The 27,638-nt window shown below is 36.7% G+C and overlaps 2 protein-coding genes across 2 annotated transcripts in view; both read left to right on the top strand.

Annotated features, from left to right (window-relative positions):
- Nucleotides 1-465: 465 nt before the first annotated feature.
- LOC140244364 (protein FAM43A-like) lies at nucleotides 466-14,808 on the top strand. Its single transcript, XM_072324005.1, has 3 exons — nucleotides 466-660; nucleotides 9,470-9,652; nucleotides 14,338-14,808. Exons 1-3 carry the CDS (start codon nucleotides 466-468, stop codon nucleotides 14,806-14,808), a joined length of 849 nt encoding a protein of 282 aa, XP_072180106.1.
- Nucleotides 14,809-18,812: 4,004 nt separating this feature from the next.
- LOC140244363 (sucrase-isomaltase, intestinal-like) overlaps nucleotides 18,813-27,638 on the top strand; it is a 34,901-nt gene continuing 26,075 nt past the window's right edge. Inside the window, exons 1-5 of the mRNA XM_072324004.1 lie at nucleotides 18,813-19,070; nucleotides 19,551-19,733; nucleotides 25,325-25,479; nucleotides 26,879-27,053; nucleotides 27,541-27,637. Of these exons, the coding sequence (XP_072180105.1) occupies nucleotides 18,813-19,070; nucleotides 19,551-19,733; nucleotides 25,325-25,479; nucleotides 26,879-27,053; nucleotides 27,541-27,637 (868 nt within the window). The remainder of the gene's footprint in view (nucleotides 19,071-19,550; nucleotides 19,734-25,324; nucleotides 25,480-26,878; nucleotides 27,054-27,540; nucleotide 27,638) is intronic.

Raw genomic sequence — 27,638 nt, 5'->3', positions numbered from 1 at the left:
TGATTACTAAACAGAAAGAGCAGAGAGAAAAGTATAGTCATAGCTTTTGTTTTCTTCTTTTTTTTTTTTCGTGGGGGAAGGACGTAACAAGCAATTCACCAGCACGCGGGAATCCAGTATGTGTGATTTTTTATCTTCTTTTGTTTGTTTGTTTTTTTGTTACCCAGTGCTTGTTTCCGTGACTGACGACATAGTCATCGGTAACTGAATCGCCGAAAACCTGTATCTTTGACTTGCCCCATTACAAATACAAATTCAACACCAAAACTAAATAGAATGTACCTGGATCTCCCATTAAGGTTCGTCATCACGCCATTTCCCAAACATCGGAACCATTTTTGAATTGTGTCCGATGATTAAACCGTAATCGTCATCGCTAAAATCATTATTAGAATCATCGCCACCGTCATAACTGTGTTTCTTTGGTCATCATCATCGTCTTGGTCATCGAGGTTTCCCGCTAATATGGCAAAGATTACGACGATTGCAGACGCTTTTAAGTGGAGACACCAGCGTTTCACTGTAACGCCTAAGGATAAGGAGTACACTATCCACTACCTTGGCAGCATGCGAACTGCCCGCTCCAGGGGAGACGCGTGTTGTGAGTACCCCGTGCGGAAGATTTGGAAGAACACGGCATGTGGAGAGCGCTACGTCAAAGTAGGTAACCACTGAGAGTGGCGACGTAAACTTAGCTTTCTTTAATATCATTTATGTCATTGATATTTGTATGCCATTCACCTCATTGTTTTTCGCATTTGTCAAAAGAGTATAATTTGAGAGGATATGACAGACGTACATTCAAACGCACAGACAAACATTCATAGCACACGCACAGCTGCTGCTCTTCAAGAATTGTATCTTATGACAGTGATTAGCTGTGGAATAATGGCGTAAAGTTCCGTAGAAATGAATCATGACAGTTATATCGAATGAAACAGAACACATTGATACCGTCAATGTTTTGATGACAAAAGACTAAAAAAGCTTTATCTTTCAATTGATTTTTGGCCTGTCGTTTCTCTTAGAGGAATGTCTCTACATGTTTTATGTCCATTGGAAATGATTTTTACAGTCATGTCAAAAGCATTAATATTTTAGTATTCTTGACAGTCTATGCTTTGAGATATAGGCGGCTAATGGGCAGTGCGAGTTTTTTTTTTCTATATTCTGAAACGGGGACTTAATCAATGTTATTGTGCTCATGCGTTCTTAGTTATGGTCTGTAATCAAATACATAACTACGATTACTTTCCAATAACTTCAAGCCGATAATGAAAAAGATGTGGCCACTGGAACGTAATAACTTTCTTTCTTCATAAAACATGGCCATATCTTAGTAGACTTTTCGACATTTATCTCCATATTTGACAGCATTGTCATATATCACAATCAATTAATGCAGGGAAATTACTGAGAAAGTCATACAGCTTTCTATTGATATTTTTGATATCTTATTATTTATATCTTAATCTTACTTAAGATAAATAAGCCTTTCTTCTCTCATTGTCTCTGTCTTTTTCGTCATTTTCTTTGTCCCTGTCTTTTCCTACTTACTCTAGACTGTAAAGGTTATCCTGGTGGTATCTTTCTAATCTTGAGGACTGGACTGTTGCTTCTCTGTGTGTGAGTGTTTCCTTGCTCTCTTGGATGTGATAGTGCTTGGGTATCTGAGTTTGTTGCAATCACGAGGAACCTCAAGGTGTATATCTATTTCCTCAATTGGCCAAGTCCTGTCTCCTTATCATCTGGAGTAGATTTATGTCATTTGCATTCGTGCCCTGTCCTTTTGTGGTTGGGTGAATGTAGAGTTGATGACATACATCACCAACAGTTGTAGCCTGATAGATAAAAGGAAGATTCAACTTTTGTTTGTCTCAGACGCGACGGTAATGAATTTCGCCTACCCGTGTATAACAAAATGAATCATCCATTTTATGATATTTGAGCAGTAGCAACGACGTAAATGAAGAATAACTTGTTTCCAGAGACATGAAGGACGGATGTTACTTACATTTATACACACAACTTACACACGCAATTTAGACAGAATTGCAAATACGGTTGCATTTTCTTTTTCTTTTTATGACGAAATGTCACAGGGCTTTATATCCAGTGGAAAAGGCGCTCTATAAATGTCTACTATTATTATTATTAATACCATCGTAAATGAGCAAATATTACGAAATGATTCTCGGTTGAAGTTTTTGGCAAATTAACAATCTCAAGCAATCAAATTGGGCCATTTCTCTAGAATATCGGAACTCCACATGCAGACGATCTATTTTTGTTAATTGGATGAGAAATACATAGCAGGCTGAAAGTTGACAATTGCTTTCAAGTCGATGCTGTTCAATTCCCCCTCTCCCTTTTATCTTTTTTTCGCACTCTCTCTAAATATTTTTAGACGACATGAACTTTTAGACGACAGGACAGGAACTTTGCAAAAGAGGCAGCACAGTGGCAAGGGAGAGGAAAAGAGAGAGGGAAATGCAAAAGGAGGGAGAGAATAAAAGGGATGTATAATGAGAGAAAGAGAGAGGGACAGAGAGAGATTGGGGTTGGGGGATAGGGAAGAGGACGGGGAAGAAGGTGGATTTATTTGCATAGATGCATATTTTTGTAACAGTAAACTGCGCATACATTTGATGCCTTTTTCATCCTTCTACATGCAGCAAGGCTGGTTTCAAACCAGCAGATTTCTTACGTTTGGCAGTGTCGTTTCGAATGATTATAATAAAATCTTTTCCTTTTCCTCGTGATGTTCATTATTATTTTTTTCTTGTCGGTGCCTCACAATGATCAGAAAACGCTATAGGAGCTGTTGCTATGGTCACCGATAATTGTGATGGAAAGCTCTGAATTGTATGTCAGGCGTGAGAGGTGACCCGTTCGATATTTCGTGAGATACGCGACTTGATTATTTCTCTACCGTTGTGTCAGCATCATTCCCTGCGATGATTGTAATATTCAACAATCTCTCTTCTAATACATATCGTATATTGAACACACACGGTCTTCTGTTTCAAGACATTTTGAATGCTTTATCTATTCATCCCTTGTGAATATATTCACATACGCCGACATTAAACAATGTTTGTCTTTCTAACCTGACAAAACTGAAAATTCTCGCTCCAATTTGCCCAGTGAGGATTATGACTTAAAAGAAATTGTTGGTGTCAAAGTGTAGATATCAAAATCAAAGTTCAAAGTTCGACACCAGGCAGAATCTCGTTTTTGGAGATCAATCCCAGACGTTCTACTCACCAGATCTCTACGACAGTGGATATAAGATTAGGATATCACTTACTACATGTAGTTACATGATTATTTGGTTCCTTTATCCCATGATCTCCTCTGAATACTGGATTTATGTGAGACTCCAAAATGATCTCTTCGAGTATACTCATATATTTCGAAAGTGACATTTTTTTGTCAGTTCCTGAGTTTGTATGCGGAATACAAAAGAACACAAAACAGTAAATATAGGTGTCCCTGTGCTTTACAGTTGACCAAATTATTAAAGGAAAATTGTGGAAGGGTTTGCTTAAATATCAGGAGTAATCTAAACATGTGTGCATGTGTGTTTGTTTGTGTCAAGTTCTTCAGTTGTCGAATTATATGAAACAATTTTGCTTTACTCCTTGAGGCCATGAAACTTTATGGCAGGCTGTAGGTCATTACTCATCCAGTATTAGTACCTACACGTCCATATCAATTAACGTAAATTGTTGTTTATGAATGACGCCATGACCACCTGTCCATAACATAATAATGTCACAAAATACTCATATAAAAAATCATAACCTCTGAGTAGATCTGAAGAACAGAAGCATGACACCTTACAAGCCGTGTTTTATGTTACCATTGGTAACCTTACATGTGCAGCATGGGTAAGATGATTCGTGAACATATCCTCGTTACCCTTTACAGTGTTAACACAGTAACTCCTCATATCATGAAACTATTCAATGATTTTCTCATTGCATAAAACCGGCAACGCTTCAAGTGAATTCCATCCATACTCATAAAACCCTCATTTGCCATCCATAGAGCATCCGTTCTCTCTTTACCATTTGCATCCCTTCCGTTCCCCTTTTCTCCAGCGTGGCGCCATGTCGCCGTGAATTGTGTACATGAAGTAGTGGTAAAAAATCGACAACGCATCCTTTCATGGCTGGTGATTGCCCGCAGAGTGTCTTCGATACCTTTGGTGCATTTCGCCACTCCTTCTCTGAACCACAACCTTTACATCATTATATATGTCTTGTGTGTGTGTGTGTGTGTGTGTTTGTGTGTGTGTGTGTGTGTCTGTACTGCAAGAAAGAGCAGATCAATGCATCTCTGTTCCTTTCTATCCTATCATCTTTTTCTCTGTCCATCTGTCCTACCAAACTACTCTCTCCTTTGTTTCTTTTTCCCTCGCTCTTCCTCAGTCTGATCTTCCTGTATATCCCTGTCATTTTTTTTTTACCTTGTAGGTACCTCTGTCTCATTCTCTATTTCGTCTTGTAAATATCCACTTCTTAATATTTTCGTCTTTTCATATCCTTCATTTCTCTTTTCTTTTTACGTTTCCATCTATCTCTTCCGGTTTAGTGCCGGTCGGAATCTCCTCCCCAAGGTAATTCTTTGTATTTCATTTCTTCCTCTCTCTCCCTCTCTCTCTCTCTCTGTCGCCCTCTGTCGCCCTCCCTCTTCTTTTACATTTCCATCATCCTCCCGCATTGTTTCTATCTTATGCGGAAAAAGATGAGAGAACCAACAATGGTAGTTAAGGGTTGCTACGGTAACTGCAGAGTCATTTCACTGCGGTTTCGATAGTCAATGCAATAGTCCCACTGTGCTATTGAAATTGCAGTAAACCCATTTTGGAATTCGAATGAAGGGAGAGATATTTTGAGCTCAGTTATTCAAAAAGCTGAAGTGAAGATGATCATACCGTTGGGATAAAAGCGGATGGTGCACGATCCACCCGTTATTGTTTGTTTTGTACACAGGAATGTTTACCTAGTTTTATTAAAGGTTTCAAATCTAGACAAATGGTTAACATCTGTGCAGCCTCACCTATGCGTGACTACAATGAAAAATTGAATGCAAAATATGCAATGAAAAATAAGAATGTATAACGAATAAGAATTGATGACATTTCAATATTGATAATGCTTTTATTTCATTTTATTACCAGATACAATAAAAAGATGCATAAAATTATGCATTCGGATCAAGTCGGCACATTTTGGGTTGTATGGCATTTTTGAAAAAAAAAAATCTTCAATCGGAACTCACATTTGAACGCACAAGATGCTTTTTCTTTTGTTTTGCCTTCAGTTGTTGTTTTTTTTCCCATCTTCCACCTATGAAGCTTTTAAAAGTGTGAAAAAAAATGTTTAAGAACAGTCAGTGATGTCTAATCAAGGACAAGATGTTGTGAATGATTTCCAGGTTAAAATTAATGAAATTATTGCGTTGTGTTGTTTTTATTGCATCCGATTGACAATTTAGAGCGTTTTAGGTTGGTATCATAAATAGTGTTCAATCATCCTTTCAGTGCTCGGCATACAATGTACAAGGTCAAAGAAACCCTTTACTTCAAACCCCATTTTTATAAAAGCAGCAATCCAACGTGGTCAACGTTCATTTCATTCACTTCATTTCATTTTATGTTCATTTCTGACGAAAGTATACAATATGACATTTACATATAAACAAAGAAAAGGACAATGTGACTTTTGCATATTCAATGAGATTTAGATACACGTCGTTCGCTTACAATGAGACAATTCATACTTAAGATGAAGAAACGCATGGACAAACTGTAACTGGATCGTAACAAAGAAAAAAAAAAAGAACCGTAACAAACAAAAAAACACAAAAACTTTAAATCTTTCATTTTCAAATTTGATGACTTGGATATCATGAGAGCTTAGCATTTCATTCGACAGCTCAGGAATTCTGTCTACCTGAAATCATTTGATCTGGCTTTGATTGTTTTGTGATGCGTGATTACAATGTGTATGATGGTGAGAATCATCCCAATATGTACTTGTTCCTAATATCTGTGTGTTTTTCCAAGAAATTGAAAAGTTGTTTTTTTTTTTTCTTGCTTATCGTCGTTCAATGATTGTCCGGCATGATCGCTATGTTTGTGACTAGCTTCATTTTTGTCTCGTGATATAATTTATTTCACCTTTGCCGTTTTTTGGGGTGCTAAAGTCCAAAATTTAAAGGAATTATAGAGTTTCGGTGTGGGCCTCAGGTTTCCAGCATATTTTGATATATATATATATATATATATATATATATATATATATATATAATGATTAGATAATGAGAAACCTCTAAGGAAAAACGTAAAAGCATATAAAAATATTCTAAAGGGAATTCAAAGTTTATTTGATGACGATTAGCTTTGAAGTAACTAAGATATAAAAAAAACCAAAAAAAAACACAAAAAAACATAGCAATCCTAATGAAAGATAGGGTCCACCTTTTATAGTAAATCCCTTTGCCTTACTTTGTTTTTGGATATCTCAGCCATTTCAAAACCGATTTGCACCAAATAAACTTTGAATTCCTCTTAGAATAGTGTGCTCTTTAACATTTTGTAAAGTGGTTTTTAAGTATCTTGCAAAAACTTAAAAGCTGAATCCTCACCTCAATAATATCTATACTATAATATCCATGTAAATCACACTGATTACAGTCTTTTTGAACAAGCCGATAGTTATCCTTAACACAAAATTGTGTGGATCAGATGCGGCACTCACAAAAGTGTTGTTTTCTGATTTGGACTTCTCGTCTGCGTAGTAAGCTGAACACTTTCTTATCTCCGTAGAGGGTAGGGAATTATGTAGGATTTGCTCTGTTCTTACCGGAGGACACATCCTCCTATTCGTTTCCCTGGTGACAAAGTATTGCTCTGCGTCATTTTCTTTTAGAGGCATCAACTGCATTGTGACACAGTAACCGGGAGGTCATGGTATAATTGGCGTTACACATCTGGCTCTATGTAAATCTTACTTGATCATCGGGAGGACACCTCTCGGGCATGATGAAGCTTGGTGTTGTCGCAGTTCTGATGTGCGTTTCTTTTATTCCTATGTTTGGCTTTACATGTTGGCTGTATGTTCAGGTGAACAAGAATGTCAGGAAATGATAAAGCCTTGAAGTTTGAGTCATTCCAACACAATTGATGTGTGTGTGTTTGTATTAAGGCTCGACATCAACGGCGATCAGATGGCTACTTTTAAGAAATATATGTTTTTTAGTGGCCTGATTGGCCACCAATTCAATTTGATTTGATATTATTTAATTCAGTTCAATTCAATTCACATTTCATTTTATTTTTCGAAAAGAATATACACATTTCACTTTCTTTGGTAACAGAGAATAAGGTTACATAAGGAAAAAGTAAAGTGAGAAGACTAAAGAATTGTAAAGGCCTTGTAGTAATCACACGTTGTCATGAGAACTGAACTGAAAAAAAAAAATGAAATACACAATACCCAAATTTTGAAAAATGGAGAAACCCACTAAAAAGACAAAGCATGTAGAATGTGCCCCCCCCCCCCGTGCAGAATGTCAATTGAAAAAAAAAAGGTCTTAAAAATGATCTGTAAGCCCACTAAGAAGACAGAGTAACAAACAAACACACATACACAATGGCGAATGAACATCAAACGAGACTGGAACAACAATGACATTAATAAAGCGAATAGAAAGAATAACAATTCTAATAAAAGAATGCGACGAGACTAATATGACAGTAAGACAACACAACAGATCCAGCGATCCTCGACAGAAGTATATCGAAAAAATAATGACACGCTTGAAAAGGACATATAGAAAAGGAAATAGAGAAATAGAGGCAGAAATGGTATAGATAAAGTCGAATCCTAGCCTGCATATGTTTTAGGACAATAGAGACGAGAAAATACGTCACAGTATGTCATCTGTAATACAAGGTTCTTCGAAGGGATAACAAAATAAGCCAACAGGCCAGTTCAAATCTGGCGGATCGTAAAATTGCTACAGAAAGGACTTTAATCTCCTTTTAATAAATGAATGTATAGAAGGGACATTTTTCACATATCATAAATTAAAGAATTTCACTATCGATGGTGCACTATGATTCTCTCGAAAACGAAACTGTGAATTGGTATTTTTTTGTGTGCAGCTTCAAAAAAATAATGATTCTCTCATTAATGGAGACAAACTTTGGACAACATTGGTAATAATGACATTGGACTACTGATTTCAGATTTGTCACGCTTTTTAGATAATGGCCAATTTCATCTTATCAGGAAATACACCGTTAGAAATTGACAAATTAAATATATGAGAGAGTGAATCAGCAACTGAGGATGTAGCACCTTTCAGAATAAAATTATCTATCACAACAAGAACTCTTCTTGTTCTTCAAAGAAGATGCAATATTAAAAATCTCATGTCTATTAGTTGGAGTTGACCCAGAAATTCAGTAAAATGGTTCTCTGACGCAGGAATATTTTGAGCATCATTTTCACCCACCTTTGAAGAATAATAATGAAAAAAAAAATGCAATGTGGACAGGGTCACTGATTGTTTCATCTTTCAACTTTAAGTATATAAGTTATGAATATATGAATTTTCACTCGAAACATTCATAGCTTGCTTTTTAAAATGTTTCAAGTATTTTTCATCTGTGCAGTTGCTTAAAGTAATTTTTTTTTCTTTTCAGAACGTAAAATCATTGTTACAATCTTTTTTTTTAATATGGAATTTACTTATTTTTGATTGCTCATTTTTTCCCATTTTTTCTAGTTAATTGCACGAAGAATTGATGTTGAAATCCACGGTAACCAAGGAGTTATTTTTGTTTTGTTTTGGAATTACATCATCCGAATGATGACTAAACGTTTCCATGAGATAATCAAAAGACAAATTGATATCGTCACTTTCAAATACTATTGACCAGTCAGCATTTCCAAGAACCGCATCAAGACTACATAGTTAACTTTTCAGGCAAAACTCTACGACTTAATAAAAGAAATTAAGAAGGTTTAGCGTTATCAACTGAAGTTTTACGAGTAAAATAAGTCATAATTGGATAATGTCATATCTGAAAGAATTATAAAGAAATCAGTAAGGAGTAGGGCATTACAAAACAAAATTATCAGAATTATCAGAATTATCAGGGTAGCAGAATGATCTGAGAGAGTAGGACATAGAACAAAAAGAATGAAAGAGAAAGAAGGGTCAAAAATGAAATAGAGAAAGAGGGATAGAAACAAAGAGAGAGGAAAAAGAAAGAAAGAGAGAAGGAGAAAATTTAACATTGTTATGAAGAGCTGTAACTTATAAGAAGTAGTTTTTGTGTCCCAATTCTATAATGGTTGATGGGTGTTATCCAAAAGTCGTACTAAAACACATTTGCCTATGACCACTGATCGTGCATTGTGATTTCTTTCATTTAAAATGAATGCAGGTGAAGCTGTTTGTTGGCAGTAAAGGGATGCGACTAGTCAGGGCGGACGCGTCGAGTTGCGGCGAGAAGAAAGAGGACAGGGAACAGTTCTTCAGCTTGCATAGGATCACGTGCTGCGTGGCGGACAAACAGCATCCCACCGTCTTCGCGTGGATTTATCGCCACGAGCTGCCACGCCTCCAGGTGAGAGCTATGAACCTCAAAAAAATATCGGTCACTTTCTCCCACCAATAGAAGAGAGAGAAAAGATCAGTTACATTGCAAATAATGTCTGGGCTGTTATTACAGATACACATAAGCATACACCATGTTTTGCCCTGTTCCTTTAGGCACACGCTTGCATACGATCATTATGTATTCATGCACTTTATCTTGGCCTGTTGTTGGAGGCACACATAAAGCAAAGCATACAGTACAGACTTATTCGTGCATTATATCTTGCTCTGTTGTTATAGGGAAACACTAACTAACAAACATCATAATATGATGTAAATAATAATATTATTATTATTTACGCACTATTTCTTTGCCCGGTGTTTGAGGCCACTAGTCGGGCCTATACAAATACTAAGTATTGGATGCATGCACGATATTAAAAGACCTACTCTTACAATGAGTTTACCCATGGAAAGCCAAAATATTACAATACGTATCTCGTCTCAGATTAGCATGCATAAGAATAGTAAGTACTCCTACAGATCAACGTCACAAAAACCACAACACTCCCACCTCACACCTTTGCCACTGTTTAGGTACATGTAGAAGGCAGGTTTACATCGATTATGATAACCACGTAGACGTTTAGGACATGCCGTTTTCTCGTAATGTTGACAGAGTCTAATATTTTAGAACGATGACAAATATTCAAACACACAGACATACACCCTTGGTATCCTGACTAGCATTTGTTTATTACAGTGAGTCAGTTATCGTTAGTAATGTCATCATCTTGATAAGTAAAATGAGATATAATTCAGATTAAAAAAAATACCAAAATTATTCATGACATATTACGTGTATCATGGGTCTATGATTTTTATTTTTTTTAAGTTTAATTTCATATTTCGACTTTAATAATACACATTTCACTTTCTTTAGTTACAGAGAATAAAGTAAAAAGAAAAGGCATTGTAGAATGAAAAGACTACACAATAATTGTGGAACTTTTATAAAGCAACTATGCATTGTCATGAAAAATGAAGTGGTCGAACTGAAGTATAACAATAAGTTAAAGACACCCAGTCGCGAGGATACATGGACATATTTCAGCCGCGGGCGGCAGCACGTAAACTCGCTTCCGAAGTTGCTACGAAGCGAAATGTGTGTGTGCGCAAGACATCCCTAAAGCAATGTATCGCGCTATAGTATCTCGTTTGCTCGCTTGATTGATCTGAGCGCGGGGAGTACGTTTTGTGTAATGTGAATTGAATGTATGGTATACTGTATGTACTGTGTGATGCAATGTTCGCATGAGCTAAAGTAGCTAGCTGCCTATACTTCGTGCGACTACAGTGTACGCCTTCTCTTCATCGCACCGTCGATCGTCGTCAGTCGTTAACTACACTGTAATCGTCAGATCAGATTATATATAGGTAGGGTGGCCATCATGGACGATGACACATCGTCATGGGTAGCGGATATTACCGCCGAGTTGTCCATTCTGAACGCGGACGATTGGGTCGGAGACCCTGACGTGTCTTGTGTAGCCCTACTACATATCGACCACCCTTATTGAAACCGACCGCGTATAATTCGCGCACTGAACACTTAGTACGCACTTCTCTGCGCGCAAAGCACATAAAAATGGATTGGCTTTGAATGTAGATGAGGATGGTGTGGGAAAACGCGATAATTCATTGTTCATTAATGGTTTTAATCAAGGACAAAATTTCGAATGAATATTTTCACCGAATCGTAATGACAGCACAATGTAATGTCTATGGAAGTTTCTAAAAGGCTTCTAAAAAGCTTCGTACAACACGGTGTTCAATACAACTCGGTTTGCGTGCATTGTCAATGCAAAAACAGCGGTCGATCCTAATAACACGATTTACCGCGGGGAGCTGAAACGAGGCCACGCAAGTTCGTCGGCGATATTTTTGCACTGAAACTTCGAATCGAAAACGGAACAACGGCATTTGATAGAGCTGGATTTTCTCAATCACGTAGGTCAAGTTTTTTTTTACGTGAATTTCAGTGTTAAATATTCTTATCAAGCAGATAAACATCAGGCGGTCGATTAGTAGTAGGTCCAACCATACTTGCCCTGGCGTGTGTAAATTCAGGACGGGGAAGCGACTGTGCCCGTGCAGGGCCAACGGCCACAGTTGCACTGCACAGTGTAACTGTGGCCGTGATAGAAGGGGGCCGTGCAGCAACCGACATACCTTCAAGTCGAAGTAGGGCCTAAACTAGAATCTATTATTGTTAGATCTGTCATCTTTGAACCTTTAGTTCCCCTGTTTAAACGTTAGAGTTCTACCAGATCTATTGGGTTAGACTACATGTATGATGGAGCTTGCGATAGATCTATTCATTTTTTTTTATTTATTTGCAAATCCTCAATCATATTCTTGGGGAATTTGCATAACATGATTGATATGAAAAACTTCTCATTTAATGGGACTAATGACATTAAACTGACCCAGCAAATGTCATTTCAATTACGGCATTATCATAATTTGACATAAATGAGAACGCGGAATTATACATAGAAAAATAGGCCTACTTGTCGATCAAACGCAAATGCCCTAAAGTTACTGATACTAGATTAGAAAAAGTCATTCCACTTCAATCACTGATTCATGTGTAGACTTCTACTTACACATCATCTGGATCTGGATTCCTTGAAGTTGTTGACTTGGCCAGCTGGGGTTGCTTGATTGGCGTAAGCCGTGGCAACACAATTCCACCGTGCATGTCGTAACACGAATTTGCACATTCTAAATAAAAATTCCTGCAAAACTGTTCATGCAACTCCAGCAAGTGGAAAGTAAATTTTTCATCGGCACGCTAACGCTGAAGCCTCCCCCTCTGGTCTCTTACTTGTCCTCCAGCTAAGAACATGTCTCTCTGCGTTCTCCACTCGTCGATAGCGTTAAACAAGTAGATACGTTGCCTCGAGTTGGACGGCTGTTTGATCTCCATTGTGAGGTTTCATTACTAAACCAAAGCCAAGGCTAAGCCGAAACAGTACAGCACTTTTTATTGCAAACAGTACTCGCATACCACACACAATATTGATACTGACATACCGGTACCGACGACTTTCTATCAACTTTGTTATGTTACGATCCGGCCCAACGTACTGTAAGCTGTACGTATAACACATGCAGCTGACGCAGCAGAAAACATTGCACGATGAGATCATAACAACCTGCCATATGGCCATATGCATTGCAACTTGCTATACATGAAGCTTAGAGTTTTAATATTTCTTCATCAAAGCATATTTATAAATACCAAATATTAAACAACGTAATATATGAATAATTTATGATATTGTTATATAATATTTTCAGACATTTTTAAATATTATTGCCTAGATTGCTGAAATTGGCACCATAGTGCATATAAACAGAGACTGGAGCCAGATACGTACGTACGTACACCCGACAGCTCTCACTACTTGTTGTGTCGCGGACCGGGAGAGATTTTCATGCGCATGGCTGTTGTGCGGTTTTGTGCATGCACCCATTCGGCCCCATTCGGTAGGTATTCGGGCGTCCATGTTGAAATTACAGTGGACAGCTCGCACGGCGCGCTCGTGCCCCATCAGGTTTTCGCTGGTGCGCTGCGTAGCGTCGTGTTCTGCATTCGGTACGCACGGGGGTACAATAACGGGAGGAGCAGCTTGTCGTGCTTTTCTACTGAGCTGCGAATCGCCTGCGACGACCGGCTGCCTTTAAGTTTGAAAATGAAGGGACCCACCAAAGAGCAAAGTTTGTACAAAGAATGTGGGCCCTTCTGGTAGAGAACTGCAATAGAAAGATGCATTCAATGACAGAAAAAAAAAAAAGAAGTCTGGAAGCCCATTGAAAAAAAAACAACAACACAGAATAACAAATAGACACACGTACACAGACACGAATAAACATGAAACGAGACTTGGGCAACAATAAAATTACTAAAAGGAAACGGTATGAGACAAAAAAAAAATAATGAGACAAAACTTAATGAAACAAAACTTTAAAACAGAAAGACAATACAACAAACAATAACGCACAACAGAGACAGTTTAACAATGCGTGCGTTGTGAAAAATATCAAGGTTTCTGAAACAACAACAATCTGTCTAATCAATGTTTACATAACAGAAATGCGTCATCACGGAGTAAGTCTTTATTTCAGAGTTCGAGTTTATCATGAGGTCACTATTTCCTCAAAACTCTTTGATCAATTTATGAAGATGTATTTTGCGTCAAAAATGTTTTGATTTATAGGAGCGCATACTTATTTGATTTAGATCATGAAACTCTAATAGTTTAAACTCAACGAATCACTATTTCTGTAGCTATATATACATACATATATTTCATGTAGACAATGGCCATCAAGTCAGACACATTCATTTATTGCAAAAATGAAGGTAACGCACACACGCGCACACAATCCCTACAAACACGCACCAATACCCATCCAAATACATGGCTGACACAATCTGACTTCTAACCAGTTTGACATGTTACCTTTGTGGACACTACAGCATTTTTATGACCGTTCTATAAAACTTGTAAAAAACTTTATCTACATTTACTGATATTGATTAGTGAGAACTGTGACGTGTAGAGTTGTATGTATGTTATAGGTAGTAATCAATGACATATAGAAAAATAATACGTTTCTCCTTCAATATTTCGTGTACATCAGGTTTCCCTACGTGTCCATGCAGCGGCCTGCACCAAGGACGACAAAACCAAGGAAATAGCAACCGCCATCGCGTGCATGTACCAGACCGCCTTCGAGCTCTTCAAACGCGAGAAGCTGGCCAGCAATAAGAAACTGGAGATGCTGACCAGCATCGACCGCCTTAGCGACAAGAGCTGGAGCGATGACAGCGACGACGGGGATGACAGCGGAGACAACATCTCGATCACGGAAGCCGTGCCGCCGACACCGCTGCGGAAGATCATTAACTCTCGCTCGTCTTTCAAGCCGCCCCTGGCCCACCGTCTCAGTCTGCAGACACAAATGTTGGTGATCCGAGAAAGCAAGGATGAAGGAAAGGAGAACGGCAAGATGAGGTACAACATCGAGGATCTTGGTATCCTTGATAGCCCCACCCTAAAAAGGGAGGAGGAACGATTTGAAGACTTCAAGCCCGCCGATGCAGAACTCTGAGGCCGCTTCCCTCAGGGATTCATGGCTTCTACCGTCCTACTTGTTTACGAAAGATTCACGAGATGAAACAACATGTAAAAAGGCATCATAATCTTCGAGAGACAATGAAAGAAAACTATTATCCATACTGTGTAATTTGTCATACATTTTTTTTTTTTTTTTGGGGGGGGGGGTGACTTGTTTTCAGTGTTTGATCAAACCCGAGCAGAGTGAACATGGAGAACAGAGTAGATAATCAAGCAGATTCATACATTGCACTCCCTTGTAACTGAATTCTCGCAACGACGAAGTAAAAATTTAGCTCCGCAAGTTATCCCCTTCATATCTGTATTCTGCTATAGCAAATTTCCATATAATGAAAGAAAACCGCTAGTCCCGAGGACTTCGTAGGAACTGGAGTGCACTTTGTATCATTAATTTCATTCAGGTAATGGAGGCAAATGTTATCAGTGATTTCCCCTTCCAAGCTAATCTTTTACTAACATTCGTTCGTATTATGCAGTGCTATTGCTACCCCTAGGCGGAAGTGCATCTTGTAAAAACTGGATTGACTCTTAATGCACGACAGTGTATCTTTCGCACAAGAGAGGGCCTACATTGCACGTTTACACACAAGAATTTACAACCCTGTGTTCGCGTGATTCAGGTGGTTTGTCGACTGTAAAGTATATAACGCCTATTATCACATAGTCATGGTCATGCTCTTAATTTGAATATGATGTCACTCAGGCAACATTGTAATTTGGCAACAAAGCTATTCCTTGTTTTGATCAAACTTACATCACCAAACTCCTTTTGAGATCTCAGAAACAAGCCTACACAGTCTTTGCAGCTCACTTTTATTGAAAATCCCATCATACAAAACAAACATAAAATCAGGTGATCGATCATTTGTACGTGTAGTTCTTAGATTGTCGACCTGTAGGAGACAATGAAATCAAGTTCCTTGAGCACATTTCAATCCAAGCTTGAGATAAATCTCTTTGTGTGAGTGATTGTATTGTTTCAAAAATATCAGGATCTCTTGTAGAGTAACAAACATTTAGATTTTATTTGCTCCTTATATATTTATGATCATAATTATGTACAGTATAATCATACAGGAAAAGAGTGGAGAGTAGTGGGGGGTATATGTTTGATTTCCATATTTCTAGAACACACATTAATTGAATCATCTACAAGCACAATATTTGTCATAGATAATGAACGAGTGAATAACTTTTGTGTGCAATCACAAGAGGGCAGTAATGATGTTGCATTACTGTTACTGTTATTATGACCATGAATATTGAAGTCTGTCACTCTCTCTCTCCCTCCCCCCCCCCTCTCTCTCTCTTTCGCTATATATATATATATGTATATATATATATATATATATATATATATTGAAACAAGGAAGGAAAAACTGACCAGAAACAATTGTAATAATAATAAATAATAATAATAATAAAAAATAATAAAAAAAGTTTTCGCTTCATATATATATATATATATATATATATATATAAATATAAATATAAATATATATACATATATATATTTGTATATATATATAAATATAAATATAAATATAAATATAAATATAAATATAAATATATATATATATATATATATATATATATATAGAGAGAGAGAGAGAGAGAGAGAGAGAGAGAGAGAGAGAAAGATATATATATATAGAGAGAGAGAGACAGAGAGTATCATACTAAGTATATTGTTTGGGGAGAATGCCCATTCATTACCTCTCTGAATTTGATTTAATTTTTGTTTTAGAAGAATCGGCTTTTCGTGCGCATTTGATTATGTGATGTATTGTTTGCCTTATTTGACTTAGCGATTATACGCAGTCATTTAGAAAGGGTTGTGTTATGGTCTTTCTGTCTTTCTATCTGTCTGTCTGTCTTTCTTTCTCTATCTCTCTCTCTCTCTCTCTTCCAATAGAGCTAAGGAAAATAATGTGAAATAAAACGGATGAAGTAAGTGTGATCAATACCGGTTCACGTAAAAGACGGTTGCTTAGCGACGGTTGCTTACCAACCAATGATTTGTTTCGAATACTTTCACGTATTCCCATGTGTCATATGCTTTCTTGTTTTTTATACCATCATCATCTGCGTTTTCTCGAAGGATGTTTAAAACATTACATTTTCCTCTTTTCTTACCGAGTAATCTGCTTTTAACGAAAATCCTCAACTATGAGTTCTGACTTGAAAGTGATGTCTTGCTGGGTTTTTAACCGAAAACCCAGGGTAACATAGCGGCACAAATGTTGTGAAGCTGATCATATCATTAATCGGCTTATGAAGTGATTAATTTAAGAAAAAAAGAGTATTAGTGCGTGCGCCTGTAATCATGATAACATCTCCTTTCCCCAGAGGGAGCATTAGCGTTGTCGATGTGCACTTCATTTAGTCTGCCTCTGTATTATTTCCTTGAAGTAACCTGGTAACTCAAACCTGCGCCTAACTATAAAGATGAGGGTATCTAAACATATCTTGCGTGAGTGAATATTCATGCAACGGCGTACAATTTCCGATTTTACTATGTTGCAATGAAGTAATTCTATTCTCAAGGCGAATGGCTTTTAATTGTAATGACGTTGGAAATCACAAACACAATAGTATAATATTCGTTTGACTCCTCATGTCCTTCACTCATAGAGTTAAGATGTAAATAAGCAAAAATGAATGTTTGTCTAGATTGGACAAGTAAACAACCTTGGTTTATAACACGAAATCATCTTTACATTTATCTTTTACATATTTACGTGTGTATATGTGTTTGTAGTAACACAGTCACCGGCAATGTCATGATACTGAATGCTTTATAGTTAGTACTACGTGTACTTAGAACATTAGGTGATACAATTGATACAGAATATAATTTATATGATTTTACACCGGATGACGAGTGTATGATGGTAATTTCACGACGCTTTCTTTCAAATTGGTCTTGACTTAAATGATGTTATTCACCTTTTTAGGGCCTAATCGTTGTAAGAATATAATTTTGCTGATACTTATTACCGCATCACTTTATTACACTTATTTCCCTGTGTCGCCTGATTCATTGCATGTGCCCGTAAGACAAACATTAATTTTGTGTAAATAAATCAGCGCATGATTTGTTTTAGAGAAAAATAAAATCTAATGGAGCTTTTCTTATTCACCGACTACTCTATCCGTGCTCATCTAATGATCTACAAGAAATCTAGTCTCCCAGGAATAATGATATTTTCCAATTTGCATAGCTTTGGGCAGCATTTAATTTTATCATAATTCAATCTTAGAGTAGCTACACGTCTTCCATGGTAGACCTTTTTTTTATCTTTCAAATTGGTATTTTGTTTATGTTTGTCAAATAAGACCCTTCAATTTGAGACACGTTATCTGCCACAATGATACACTATTAGATTTTTATTTTAATGTTTTTCAATGGGAAATAAGCGCCCGTCAGCGTAAACGCAACAAGCGTCATCAAACGATAATACGATGATAGTTAAATCGCAAAGAAAAGACGAAATGTTTGCAGTAAGAAACAAACACAGAGGAACAAAGAAACAAACACCAAGATGACCAATAATCACTTGTAATTAGGAGAAAACTCTGGGATCAATTTTTTTTTTTTTGATAGATGGATAAGACTCTTCAAGAGAGGAAGAGAGAGAGGCTGAGAGAGAAAGAATAAGGGAGAGAGAGAGGGAGAGAGGGCGTACCAAGATGGGAGAGAGGGGTACATTTTTATGTCCATTACAATACAATACAATATGGGTACTTTAGCCATCTTGCAATGAGTAAACATGTATCACAGCGCTTATATCCAGGTTAACTGTGTAAATCTGGACATCTGAATTTGCACTTGCTGTTCTATCATAGTACGTTACCAAATAACACGGTTTGGGGGGCAAAGTTCACGATCATTGGGAATACGTTTTGCTGCAAAACATTTTACGCCCATAGGGCTGACGTGCGATAACACCTCGTGGATCCACCTTGAATACAACAATGCCGAGCAAACTAGTCATACTCGTTTCGGTCATCGCTAGCTGTGCCGTGGTCGTCGGCCTTACCATCTTCCTGTCCCTGTGGTATACAGTGTGGGACGGAGGGAAAGAAGATCCGGTCGAGACGAACGACGAACTCTTCTACAGAAACGTGATAGATGCCCAACGTATCGACTGTCACCCTGAGAGTATAGACCCTAGCCAGTCTGTTTGTGAAGAACGCGGCTGCTTCTGGAAGAACGTAGAGCTGGACGAATTGGTACGGATAGCAGTGTAGCTTCTTTCTGGATTGTTCTTGATGTCTGATGTCAGCAACGTCTGATGTTGCTATGTTTTGTTTTGTTTTTGTTTGTTTGTTTGTTTTTTTTTTGTCGCTGATATCGTCATATATATATATATATATATATATATATATATACCGCATATGTGAGGTTATGTATTGACAGTTCTCAGCAATCTAATTGAACAAGCGTATATATTTTGAATGCACTTAACGGTTCTCCGTGATGATATGTGAAGAAAACCAATGAATGACGCTACCATTTTGACGGGATGACAATAATAATGGTAAACATCTGGATCAGTAGATAATACTGTCAGTATCAATCATTGATATCAATATGATTAAATTATATTGAGTTTTTAAATACATAGAACGTTTTCTCGATGTTTGTTTTCCTCCGACGGGGCAAGGAATGTTATATTAGCATAAACTGTATTTCTTTCAAAACAAATACAGGCCCCGCTCTGTTTCTATCCTCCGAGCTTCGGTTACAATTCCATAGAACACGTCACCACGGAGCTTGGTTGGGTAGCCACAATCAGTAAAGCCGACATTGTGGGCGAACGTGGCTACGGGCTTCCAATTGTCACTCTGAAAGCCTCGCTGGAGAGACAAACCAATCAGCGACTGCGTCTGAAAGTAACGTATTCACTTTTATCATTATCATCAGACTTACAACACAAGTTTTCTCCTTAATCCATTTTCATATCATTCCGGCCACGTTTGTTCTATCGTCTCCAGTGAATAAAGTAAAGCATGGCTAAACAGAAATGTTTAAAGGGATAGAACATTATTTATGATATAGTAGAGACCATACCATTTTAAGAGGAATTCAAAGTTTATTTGGTGAAAATCGGGTTTGGAATGAATGAAACAGCCAAAAACAAAGTAAAACAAAGGGATCGTAATAAAGTGTGGGTCCCACACTTTATTAGAATTGCTCTCTTTTTTTTTTTTGGATATCTCAGCCATTTCAAAACCAATTTTCATCAAATAAACGTTGAATTCCTCATAGAATTACATGCTCTTACATATTTCATAAGAGGTTTCTCATTATCTCACCAAAAAGAAAAAAAAAAACATTAGAAACCTGAAATTAGGTCTCAAAAAAAAACAAACAACCAACTATACGATCCCTTTAATAGAAGGTTAAAAAAAGAATCAGCAACCGTGGATCTGGTTTTTTCCACGAATCAGTGATAATTAGTATCGAAAACATGCTGAGTATAAAGATGGAAATTAACGATGTTATAATGATACCTCGCTTCACTACACATGCACATACACATAGACACACACAACACACACCGCACACACACACACACACCCACACACACACACATGTATATAATTTTCTACATCAAATCATTCTTTTGTCTTCGCAGCGCAGCAACGATAATTATAACTTGTTCCGGTGAAAGGGATTGCAGTTTCAGAAGGACAAAGAAGAAGAAGAAGAAGAAGAAGAAGAAGAAGAAGCAAGAATTCACTAATATAGGCTTCCAATGCCAATTTAAAAAAGGTGTTATCCATTTTCATTTTATGCGCATCCAAATTCGTATCTTTTAATCTAGTGGAGTGACTTTAGTCAAACGATTTAATGTTTAGTTATATCAGATTTCAAATATTCGAACTTTACACACACAACTCAGTGGTCACTAATTCAAATTCGGATGGAAACATTCAATTTCCAAGTTTTGGCATGAGCTTCCAAATTTTTTTCATTCAAATTAGTGCCATGTGAGCTGGGAAAGTACTTCAAAACACAACGGCCCGAATTCACGAAGGTGGTACAAATGAAACCATGGTCTAAACCATGGACAAAAACCATGGAGCGCCATGTGTCAAACGGAATATTTTGTTACGAAATTGGTCATTTCGTCGACAAAATGACTGTTTCGTTAACGAAATTATCATTTCGTGGACGAAATGTTGATTTAGTTACAAAATGTTGTCATTTCTTTACAAAATGATAATTTCATCGACGAAATGACTGATTTCGTAGCGAAATATCCCATGCGACACTTGGCATTCCATGGTTTTTGTCCATGGTTTAAACCATGGTTTCATTTGTACCACCTTCGTGAATTCGGGCCTTTAAGTTTCGTTTCAGAGCGTAATACATGTATAGGCTTACACACACACACACACACACACACACACACACACACACACACATCATGTAAGCGAAAGTGATTTTGTCCAGGTAATGATTGAGGGTAACTTTTACTTTTATTTTCAATGTCATCATCATGATCAACACGATGTTTATTTTGAAATTAACTATAAACGTCAATATAAATTCTTCTTCTCATCATGATCATTACCCGGTTGTTCTTTTTTTTCATCTGTATTTTCATCATGATTATCATATCGTAGTTACGGTTTTCATCTAACAGGTTAATTTCCTTAATGATTACTATACCTCTAAAAAAATCTTTATGGTACTTATTCGTTTTCATCATCATGTTTAATCCTCACATAGACCTGTTTTACATTCAGTTCAATATACAGTACAAGTAATACCCTTTTCAATACTCTGCATGCAATATTAGTACCTGTCCGTAGGTTTTTGTGTGAAGTTTGTGCATATTAGACTCATTGGCAAAGAAAGGGTTATTGGACATTCAGGCTTAATTTGAATACTCCTTTTATAAACTCGTTTGATTATTTGCGAATTTGAATATGCGGATTAAGCTGGAGACAGGTTGAGACAAAACTGAATAACCGTTGCCGAAAATGTATGCACGTTCAATGAATTTGAATGCGCAAATGCGAAATCAGTTGTCATAATATATAAAATTTGAACGGGGAATACGATTTTGAAAGACGATAATTATTATTTCAATGCCTGAGCGTTTTTGACGAAAATTAACGCTTTAGATAAAACTTTTTTTTTTTTGTGCACATGACAAAATGGAAATTGAGAGGTGATAAAATCATTGAATAATTTGATCGGCAAAGCGTGTGTGCTATACCGACATCGTTGTTCCCTGGAAACATATCAATCTTTATTGTCATAATTTTCTTAATTTTGGGGGGAGTTTTGAGGTAACTTTTTTGTTTGTTTGTTATTACGATTAGTGAAATAAGGTCAACTTGAAAACAGAGTGGTACTGTTACAGTACCTTTAATTCACGAGGATCAGGTGTTGTTGGAATCGATGGCTTATCTGTGCCTTTTTTCCCCGTCTAAACATAATCGCAATACAATATTGACTGAGGTCATTCCAAATAGGGCTCTTGTGTTCTACTTGAAGTTTGTTTTATTGTGAAATGTCTGTGTAATTTTCCGTCCCAGTACATTACCCCACTATGGAGGGAGTGGGATAATGCATTGCAGCAGTTTGTTTTCTTGTTGTTTCTTTGATGTTCTTTTTCGTTGCTTTATCTAAGTCCATTGTAAATTTTATTGTGTGTGCGTTGCTTTTGAACTTTACCTGAAAAGATATGACAATACAACACAGAACAAAAAAAAAAATGAATAAATGCTGAGATAGTCCTAGCCTTTTTTTATTCATAGCATATTATATCGTGAAGAAATAAAACAAAACAAACCAGGCGGGTTTAGCTTATCCTACGTTGTAAACAAGTTCAAAATAGAAAGAACAACAATGGACGACCATGTACAATTATAGATTACAGTAACATTATCATGTGCGTTTGAGCAAAGGTCAGCACAAATTGTATTTGTTGATACAATTAGCGGCAGTTAAGCCATTTTCTACACGCCCCCAGCACAATCATGACAGTCTATGGCAGTTCAATTGAACAAACAGCTTGTGCAAAAAAGGTTTTAGTATTTTGGTCATTATCGACATTCATAATAAACCTGAGTTAAGTTACCCATCAGTTTATGAGGGTTTTGTTTGGCTGTATTCCTTGCTATATATCTTAAAGATATTACTATCATTCACTTAGTTTGCTAGTTTGAGTTAAAACCATGCACACTGCACTTTGGAACCATCATCTTGTTCTTGCATTTCTCTGACATAGATATTGGGGTATATTCTGTATAACAAGGTGGTAAACAAAGTCAAGAATAGTGCCAAGAATTAGATTAGAGTTCATTTAAAATTTTTACCTGTATATTAAGGTAAGGTGCCCACAATGTTCATTTATCAGTGACGTTATTCATGAACGACTTTTTTTTTTTTTCAAACATAGGTTTTATCCATTATTTTTTTTCATTATAGCGGCGTCGAGATTAGAGCTGACTTGATACGAGTATTAAATATCTTTCATCAACTATATTACTGATGAAGGCCTCAATAAATCTTCTGAAAGATGAGAAGATTAGAAAACAAGTTAACAAAATTGTGTAATCAAATAGCGGTACGAATGTTCAAAGTGTTTTACCGTGTTGATTTCTTGCTCATATATAAATGAAAGATTATCATATCTGTATATATATATATATATATATATGTTGTGATTAGGTTGTCCACTAGTTGGCAAGATAAAAAGATAAGTAACAAAACTGGAACAAAGTTCATGCTGTATTCACCAACGGTTTATTTCTGGACACAAATTATCGAGCGTCTCGCCGCCCTTTCTCAAATAGTATCAACACTTGAGAAAGGGCGGCCAATTTTGTGTGCAAATTTGTGCAAATTTGCACCCTTGCACGGATCTTCCTCAGGGTAACAGTGATACAAATATCACTGTTACCCTGAGGAAGATCCGTGCAAGGGTCGAAAATTTGGTTTACAAATAAATGAAGTTGGAATCTAATGCATTATGTCAACTTGTTTGTCTTCATCGTCTTCATGCTCTTATTCCAACACGCGGATAATAATACCATTATATATATATATATATATATATATATATATATGAAATGAAATGAAATGAAATGAAATGAAATGAAATGAAATGAGATTTATTTACCAAACAAACAAACAAACATCGTCAACAAAGTCACAACAATTAATAGTTATAGTTTGGCAAAAAAAGAACTGGCAATAGCGTGCAGGCTAGTCGAGGCCAGTCCTTTCAATGATATAGATTATAATATAACGTATTTACAATATTTACAGAAGAATTTAGTACATAATTATTTACATGTTTTCATAGGGGATCATTGTTATATTGATAACAGATATTTTCGCAATGATATCCGAAAAGCATTACGGGTGTTTATCTTTTTGACATAATGAGGAAATCCTCTCCAAATTTTACTGCCTGCATATGATAAGGCGTGTTTACCTGTTTCAGATCTGATTCTTATTGATTTATAATTCATATTATTTTTAAACCTTGTATCATGCTTATGGTCAATTTCAAAACAATAATCAGAGATATCATGCGGTAAAGTATGATGGATTAGGTCAAACATTACAGTTCCAATTACAAATTGGTATAGTCTGTAAACATCTAGCATTTGTAAACGATGAAATAAAGGGCCAGTATGCTCCCTAGGTCCTTTGAAACAGATTGCACGCACTAATTTCTTTTGTAACAAAAATATAGATTGAAGATATGAGTGGTATGTACATCCCCAAACTTCTAGTCCATAAGACATACGCGGAAGGATAAGAGTGTTGTATAATAATTGTAAGATTTGTCTAGGCACAAGTTGTCTAATTCTAAATATGATTCCAATTGTTTTCCTCATTGAGGAAGAGACACACTCAATATGTTTTCGCCACGATAAGTTTTCGTCTATATTAACTCCCAGAAAGAAAGTCGAATGTACCTGCTCTATAATGTCTGTGCGTACCATTTATTTCCATTTATCTCCACATGTCTACGTTTACTTTTAAAAACTATATACTTTGTTTTGGACGTGTTGATTGTTAATTTGTTAGCATTACACCATTTCATAACGTCTAAGAAATTATGTTCAACTTCCTTTAAGTCAATATTCTTAGTTCCAGATGAAAAAGAATGAAATAAACTCGAATCATCCGCAAATAATCGAAAACTGAAGTAATCTGTGGATTGTGGCAAATCGTTGATATAAATTAAGAACAGAGTGGGTCCCAATACAGATCCTTGTGGTACACCACATGTAATCGGTAGTTGTGCAGACTTTTCATTTCCATAACATACAAACTGAAATCGATTTGATAAATAGCTGCGCATCCACTCTAACGGTAACCCACGTATACCATAGTGTTGTAATTTATATAGCAAAATGTCATGATTTATCGTATCGAAAGCTTTTGCAAAGTCTAAAAATAATCCAACGGTAACCTTGAATTCATTCTCTTTTGTCTGTAAATACAGATATATGATGCTTTTTCGACACGTTACGAAGTGCCCCCAGAAAGCGTTAACATTCCTACCCCGGAGTCACCTCCCACGGATCCGCTCTACGATGTGACTTACACCGAAATGCCTTTCGGAGTCATGATCACAAGACGCTCCACGGGAATCACAATGTGAGTCCGTGTGCGTATTCCACACTGATGTGCACTCCGAGAATGGGAGCGGAAAACACAGCATGAGATTGCTAGCTCATTCGTACATTCATTCGTGCGAATTCCGTAAGCTAGTTCAAAATGCTTTGTGACGGTTTTGCCTATTTGCATTATAGTTGACCTCCTTTCTAACCGGATGTGAATTTCAGTTTTGCTTTTTTCAAACCTGTATGATTAGCAAACCAGCTATTAGCAATTAACTGACAAGTACCAATGTGATATGAAGCCTTTAGCTACTCGCTATCCCTTGGCTTTGTGCTGCATGATAGCACTGTACATGCGAAGTAAGGATACTTTTTGGTAAAAATCAAATAGTTTGTGTAGCTTGATCGTCAATTCTGCCATGCTTGTGCTTTTTAAAAGGACCTTATTAAACCTTCATTATGTCAGCTTCTTCAAATTCAATAGAGTACAATTCACGCGTACTAAATTTTATCAGTCGCATACATACACGTACGTCATTCGGGAGTGTGATGACGTCATCACTACACAATGGCCCAATTGACGCGTACAAAAACCTTCATTATTATGCGAAATCAATCAAAATTTAATTGTTTCATTCAATCTTTGTGTCTCAGAAGTGTCTCTTTTTTTTTTTAGGCGAAGGGTTTCTTTTACTTTATTTTTGACAGAAATATTGGTAATTTTGTAAGGGCTATAAAGTAGGGAGAAAATGACGCCATCGACTGTTATAATTTTCCTGCGTGGTTGCGACAACATCACCCACAATTTGTTGAGTTTAATTTTATTCATTAAAGGTAGGGAATCCCATTTGCATGCCTTAAATGAAGAGTTGTATAAATACAGTATGTTGAAGAGAGTATCATTTTAGAAACTCCCATAAAGTATTGAAAGTGGAAGGTAACATTTAGTCCGTTTTTTGTTGACCGTTAGGTTTTGAATTGAATTATTTCGGGGCTCACCGTAAATTCCAGTACATTACTAGGCTACCTTTGCAGACCCATGCACTGCATGTGTGTCCATCATGTATATTTTGTGAAGTAAGTTCATCAAAACTTACAAACATTTCTATATACATTCTTGCCACACACTCTATATATGTTATTACATCAGGTCTTATACTTTTAGATTTGTGTTTATAGATAAAAAAAAAATACAGAAGACTGCAACAAAAAGGCTTAAGTGTGGCTGACACACAGAACTACTGAGTAGTTAAGTTTTGTGCATTATTCAAATTGTACATAACTGTTGACTTCCAAATTTCTCAGCAGTGGCTGAAACAAGTCCCCTGAGGTTCATGTTTAATGTTTTTCTGCATTTTGGGAGGTCTGTAAAAGGTAACCCCTACCTTTAAGGTCACGTTGAACCTAAGTCTGTTGTTCCCTACTCGTATCTGCAGATTTGATACGACCATTGGTGGCATGACTTTCGAGGAGCAGTTCATCCAGATCTCAGCAGCCCTGTCAACCAATCACATCTTTGGATTCGGGGAGCACGTCCACGAGCAATATCATCACGACATGAATTGGAAAACTTGGGGGATTTTCGCCCGTAACCCGGTTTTCTACTATGGGGTACAGATATAGCTTTTTTTTTTTTTTTTTTTTTTTCTTATTGAAGAGGAACTGTTGTGATCTATGGACTAATCACAAAGAAATGATAATAATTATGATAGTTACACGATTGACGGTAGTGATGATAATGATAGTAACTATAATGATATCAATTGTAGGATATCTTATTAGCTCCGTTTAGCCTTTAGTGCACAAGAAGTGTACTGCCAAAGGGCTTTGCGATTATAATTCTAAATCCCTCTTTTATTCTATTTACCTTGATTAGTCAAGAGGGGCAAAGCCCAATCTTATCTAATTTCGAAAGTTTTGTGCTCTTTCGTTCAATAGTCTTTTATTTTATTTTCGTATAGTAAGATGAACAATTTTTTCTCATGTGTGTGTGTGAGTGTGGGTCTGTGTGAGTGTGTGTGTGTGTGTGTGTGTGTGTGTGTGTAGATATTGGTATAAATCAACATTTCTTTTCTTTGTCATTGTCATTATCTTGTAGAAACCGTGGAATTTATACGGATACCAGCCTTTTTTCATGGGTGTTGAAGAAGACGGAACGGCATTTGGAGTCCTAATGTTGAACAGCAACGGAATGGG

Source organism: Diadema setosum, chromosome 21, assembly GCF_964275005.1.
Source record: "Diadema setosum chromosome 21, eeDiaSeto1, whole genome shotgun sequence".
Taxonomy (NCBI): Eukaryota; Metazoa; Echinodermata; class Echinoidea; order Diadematoida; family Diadematidae; genus Diadema; species Diadema setosum.
This window is presented reverse-complemented; position numbering and strand designations above follow the sequence as displayed.

Coding starts and splice junctions, on each gene's coding strand:
- LOC140244364 (XM_072324005.1), top strand. CDS start 466: ATGGCAAAGATTACGACGATTGCAGACGCTTTTAAGTGGAGACACCAG. Junction 661..9,469: donor GTGGAGAGCGCTACGTCAAA/GTAGGTAACCAC, acceptor AAATGAATGCAG/GTGAAGCTGTTTGTTGGCAG. Junction 9,653..14,337: donor ACGAGCTGCCACGCCTCCAG/GTGAGAGCTATG, acceptor CGTGTACATCAG/GTTTCCCTACGTGTCCATGC.